The sequence below is a fragment of the Limulus polyphemus genome, unplaced genomic scaffold, assembly GCF_000517525.1.
Source record: "Limulus polyphemus unplaced genomic scaffold, Limulus_polyphemus-2.1.2 Scaffold38, whole genome shotgun sequence".
In the NCBI taxonomy this organism is placed as follows: domain Eukaryota; kingdom Metazoa; phylum Arthropoda; class Merostomata; order Xiphosura; family Limulidae; genus Limulus; species Limulus polyphemus.
The window spans coordinates 72,280-78,670 of NW_013665648.1; the positions used below are offsets into that span (position 1 = coordinate 72,280).

Here is a 6,391-nt window from a genome sequence, read left to right on the forward strand (position 1 = left end):
CACTGCCAGGCATCATAACACTGAGATTCAGAGCGAGCTAAGTGTAGAGTGGCTTCGCTTCAATTATTGAAAGAGTGAAGAATATTATATCATTACATAGAAGCATAGTAAGAAAAAAATATTTTAATCATATTGTGGGCACATATAGATGAAGTTGTATGACTAGAATATCATCATCCCTCCTGGATTTTTAAAGTCCCTCAACCATTTGAGTGATGCATGGTCCACCTGAATAGTTTACTTTCAACTATACAGGTACTATTAATAGTGTTTTACAAATACAACAACTGCAGGCAGTTCTTTCTTCATCATACAGAATGTAACTAGCCTATGCAACTGCATGTTCTACTCCACTATGTAACTGTGATAACACTGCTACCATCACACTATCATTATCATTCATATCTAACAAGAACTCACAGTTCTCTTGTGGATATGCCAGCACTAGTGCTTCCACTAAAGCCCACTTTAGAGACTGAATGCTTGCTCACATTCCTCACAACATCTGAAGTGTGTGTCAACTTTAATGAGTGCCAATAGTAGTGTGACTATCTTGGAGAAGTTGGCCACAAACTGACAGCAGTATTACACAAAACTAGTCACAGGTATAGACCAATCTTGCATCAGTGCTATTTTAGCAGAATCTATGGAGATTCCACCTATACACATGATATGATCAAGAAATTACACTGTGCACATTTTCCTTGTTTCAGTTTTAAGTCTGTTGCCACAGACAAATGACAAAACAGAATGGTACCAAAATATTCCTATAAAAGTACAAGCCAGTACCAAATGTTTGAGTATAACTGGAAGGCTTGTACAATTCTGGCAAAGACATAATGAATAATGGGAGTGTGTGAAAACAACTAATAAATCACACCTCAATGCATATATATAGTAACATGCAATAGACTGGATGAAAAAGATTTTATAGACAAACACTTGAAATGTCCATCCTCTGTGACTGAAACAGTTATTAGAAGCCTTCGATCTTGAAATAAAATAAAAGATGAACATTTGACAACTGAATACCTATAATACGTTCTTTTTCTAAAACAAAAATACAAATCAAAGTCCACAAAGAAATGACTAGGAACACTTATACAGTTTTTTTTTATTTGTGTGAACAATAATTAACCTCTTGATCCAGAGCAGAATTTTTGAAAGAATCAACTGTAAAAAGAAACAAGTGTGAAAGGGAGATGCTGAAACTGAAGGGACAATCTATATTAGAATCCAAAAACAAAAAATAGAAACAAGTGTGAAAAGGGAGATACTGAAACTGAAGGGACAATCTATATTAGAACCCAAAGCTTTGATAAAAAGAAAGACTGCATCTGTACAAATAATTAAGTATCCCCCACCAGATCATAAGCATAGAAGTTGTAACAGCAGAACAAATAGGAAGCATGATTTACAAAAGGTTCCAGCACAAATTCCATAAAGAGGAGTACTAACAGAAAGGGGGTAACTCTCAACTCTTGTAAATAGATTTGCACATGGGAAGAAAGGTTATGAGGAAAAATTAGCATATAAATCACCCAAACAGTAAGATCTTCTAAAACTGGAAAAGTTGACTCATAAGAAATGGATAAGCAGATTACAATAAACTGAAGGTCTAACAATTAAAACCAAAAAACTTTGGTGGAATACCTTTAAAAAAACAACTTGCATAAGAAGTAGAAACAACTTCAGAAATTAAAAAAGAAATATTATGAAAAGTATGTATAAAAGTATAACAAAATAAAAACCCAGAAAAAGAGTTGAAGAAAGTAAGACAAAAAAAGTAACCATGACAAAGAAACTCAAAAGAAGTATTGATACACTACTGAAGATAAAATAACAATGTATGGAGATGGATGAAAGTTACTCCCATTCCTGAATTTGCACAAATATGTAAGTCAGAAAGCTTTTTAATGGACTTATAATATATCAGATTCCCATAAGTAACAAACAGAAAATGACATCACAATTAAAAAGTGCAAACTGGAGAGTCAAAATCTTGCATTTCCAAAGTGAGACTAAATGTTAGAACTGTGACTTATTTAAGACAGTCACTTTGTTAATTAATTTCTAGAAGATATGGAAATGTAATACTTTTTTTGTTCTCATTATAAACTTTCACAGAAGATTGTTTTGTATCAATTATTTGTACTTTAGTAAATCATCACGTTTTATGTCTCAATAACTGTAAGTCATCATCTACAATGAAGTTTCATTTGTGTTCAATTAAGAGTGTTTGCTCTTAAGATGGTACTAGCAACTGGGTTAATATCAAGCATATATAATTTGGTTAATGTAGCATCAACCTTCAATCTTCTCTGGTTCTTTTGTTTATAAGTTTTTATAAACAAAGGTAAAATTGATGCATTTACTCAAGTTTAGTTTTAAAAGTGATTATTATTGGTTAATGATTCATAACATGTATATACAAACTAACATTAGTAACAATAGCAACTGATGATAATCCTTTCAAAATAGATTGCCAAGCTCCTGCAAAAAAAGAAAAAAAAGATGTATTAAAACCTTGGTGAATCATGGTACGCATGCCTTAAAATTTGAAATAATAAAATGTCATCTATAAAACAAAAAATTATGATAAAAATTAAACCTGGCCAGTTGTTATGGTGCTCTACCTCAGCCCTTACAAAGCTGAACAAATCACACAGATGGTGCCAGAATAGATATATATGGAAACATGATGTTTACAGACATAAAAGTTACTTCTAATGTTTTACAACAACGATTTACTTTGTATTTTTCTTACACCAAGTTTGACTGACCTGATAAACACTGGAACTTTTTAACATAAAATTTCCATACTTCATCATTGCATTGTACAGTGTATCTATTTTATTTTCACTAATGTACTTTCTGAGAAATTCAGAAGTAGTTTGTAATAGATATCTTATCAAACTTCCTATTATTCAGTGGACCCATTCCACTGTTCTAAATAAAATAGGTTTTACCTGAGAATACTACAAAATAATATGGGATTTCAATTTCAATAAAAATTTGTATCTGTATTTTTCATTCAAAAAATGACTATACTGATATCTTGTGAAAAAAAGGTTTAGAAAAGTTTTCATTTTCATTTTCTAATAGTATTGTTTGTTAAAACATAAATAATTAAATCTACTAGAAAGTTATATCCACCCTCAGGAAGAGAAGGCTACAAGAAGCAATACCATTTAGGATGAAACTGTGTGTGTGTGTGTTTGGAGTATTGTTATGGATTCTGTAAAGTGCAATTGTAATATGTATTGTAGCTTTATAGCTCACACAGTGAAACTGGTAATTTATTGGCATCTCTGGTTATAGATCTGTAGTATGCTTACCTCTGATAGTGATTACTTCCTTAGATGCAAGTTTACTCAAAAATGCATATTATACATAATGGTTGACTAATACTCGCCTTTGACTTCAGCACGAATTGTACATTTTGTGGTGATAAGTGCTTGTCTAAAGATCCTAAAAATCCAAACATAGGTAAAGTGGCATATAGTTTATGATGAAAGATGAGATTATCTGACATCAATATTTTAAGCAAGGCCTTGCTGTCATTCTTCTCTTTCTAATTTCCTTCTTTGCATCTTTCCTCATAAAAAGCATCTTTTTCAAACCCTTGTTGGAAAGAATGCCTTGCTTATATGATACGGTACTCAGTGCTTTCAATTCCATTTCAGTGTACTGAAAAACATTCTATTACAATTTCCTTCTGGCATGTGAAGTAATAAATATTAGGTCATCAAGAAATTAATGTAGCTGTTTTTAGATGAAAAAACCCGAACAACTTATATATCAAAACAAAACATTTATTAAATGAAATAGTCTCCATTCTTATCGATGATGTTTTTCCATCCTACAATCAGGTTGTTAATGCACTGATTGAAGAAATCACTTGGGTTTGAAGCAAAAAAACATGTCAATGTCCTCTTTAACACCTTCCACATTTGCATACGTTTTTCCATTAAGATGGTGTTGCAGCGAACGAAAATGATGGTAATCTGATGGTGCCATATCTGGAGAATATGGTGGGTTGGGGAGAACTTCCCAACCCAACTCCATAATCTTGCGTTGCGTCAAACGTGCCACATGTGGACATGCATTGTTGTGGAGAAAAAGAACACCTTTCCAATTGACGAGTGAAGGGAGTTTCTGATGAAGGGCTTGATTTAAACATTTCAGTTGCTGACTATAGATCTCTGTGGATTGAGGAGTTGGAAATGAATTACTCCTCTGATGTCCCACCAAATGCAAATAATCACTTTCTGAGGCTGGAGTCCAGGTTTTGGGGTCGGACATGGTTTTTGTCTAGAACTGAGCCATTGTTTTTGGCATTTAATATTTGCATAGAGAATCCATTTTTCATCACTGGTGACAATTCTGTCTAAAAATGGTTCACTTGCATTATGCGCCAGAAGAGATGAAGCAACGTTCACATGTTGGAAATGATGATCATTGGAGAGTTCCTGAGGCACCCAAGCACCTTCTTTATGGAGTTTTCCAATATTCCTTAGATGTTTATGAATTGTTTCATGAGAGATATGCAATTTCTGGACCATTTCACGAGTGTGTTGCCTTGGGTTAGACTCAACAAGCGTCTTCAGAGCATCAATATCAATTTCCACATATTGGCCCCTGCCATCACAGTTTTTAAAGCTAAAGTCACCTGAATGAAATTTGCTGAACCATCGTTGACACTTACAAACGTTCAAAACATTTCCATAAACTTATTTGATATTTTTTGTGGCTACAAAGGTGTTGTTTCCCTTCTTGTATTTGAACAGCATTACATGCAGAATGTGTGTCTCATTGTGTGCCATCACTATAAGGAATTAGAGTATACTAAACTTTACACATTATATAGGCTACACTAACATGACATTTAGGTGGGTTTGTTTAACTATTATACGTGATGTACGTTTTTTGGGGGTTGGTTAATCAATGTGTTCCAAAACACAACATTAATTTCTTGATGACCTAATATTTGGGCTCAATTTCATTGTTTGATATTTTGAAGATTAGCTTGACCAGCTAACAAGAATGTTTTTAACCCATTTATAGCTCAGTAAGAAATCTGGTTAGATTAAAGTAGTTTTCCTACATTCTATTTTTTGTGCATGGTAATGATTTATGTTCCAAGTTGCATATTTCATATAAATGAAAAACATTTTGTTCAACACAAATTTCACTATAAAAAAAATTTGGGTTATGGTTCTTCGGTCTTCCATAGAGTAAAAAACAAGAACCACATGTACTTACTAAATTTCTTGTTCTCTAATGTATACCATATTTATTGTAATAAAAGTAAATAAAGTGTAAAAATTGGAAATTTATTACAACAGATAACCTAAATGGAAAAATTAGAAGAAACATTTTTTTCCACAAGGAATGCTTGCATGCTACTGTTTGTCATGTAATTCAATACCTTGTTTACTATAACTTGCATTAAGCTCTCCCCAGATAACTTATTGTTTTGTTACACTAGTTAGACACAGTTCAAAGAGCAATAAAACAAAAAGTTAATAAAAACAGATGCAAACTGCTACAAGCCTGATAATACGCAGTCATTCTAGAAAGAAAACATGGTAATTTAGATTTCATATTTTCCAACTTACTCTACATCGTTTAATTTGCTATTTAGGGTTGGGTAGAGAAAATTACAGATAAAATAGAGTTTGATGAAAAAAAAAAACAACTTCATATTCATTAGAAAGTTTCAGAGATCTGGAAATTAAGTATGAAATAAGTAAAATAAAAAAGTATTTTCATTCTTAAAATGGAGTACATTCAGACAAATCTTTAGTAAAAATACCTTATTAAAAATTCAGATTTTCGTGTACAACATACTAGTAATGTTAACTAAAAGCTTACCAAATTTCATGAAAATACAAGTACTAAATTTGGAATTATAGCAGGGCTTGATTTTTAGGTTGTCAAAAAAAAAAAAATAAATAAAAAAGAAGAAGAAGAAGGAAAAAAGATCCAATTTCAACAATATTGATGTACAAGGACCCTAAAAGAGACCCAATTACTAGGATTTTGATGTTTTTGTTTCTTATATCCAAACAGTACAGTTAACGTTTAGTTGTCAGTTTTGCATCTTTAAATGACTAAGTTTAATGCCCTATTTCCTGGGAATTTTCTTATATTGGAAAAAATAAGCCCAAACCATGCTTATGTTACAAAGTATCTTTAATATTCACATAGAGAATCCATGTGCATTACGCGCCAGAAGAGCTGAAGCAACATTAACACGTTGGAAAACGATGATCATCGGAGAGTTCATGAGGCACCCAAATACCTTCTTTATAAAGTTTTCCCATATTCCTTATATGTTTATGCATTGTTTCATGAGAGACATGCAATTTCAGGGCCATTTTATGAG

The 6,391-nt window shown here is 32.3% G+C and overlaps 1 protein-coding gene across 1 annotated transcript in view; it reads right to left on the reverse strand.

The window, feature by feature from the left end:
* The window catches only part of LOC106461256 (anoctamin-4-like), a 30,567-nt gene that overhangs the window by 12,976 nt on the left and 11,200 nt on the right, over positions 1-6,391 (reverse strand). Inside the window, exon 5 of the mRNA XM_022388420.1 lies at positions 2,441-2,493. Within this exon, the coding sequence (XP_022244128.1) occupies positions 2,441-2,493 (53 nt within the window). The remainder of the gene's footprint in view (positions 1-2,440; positions 2,494-6,391) is intronic.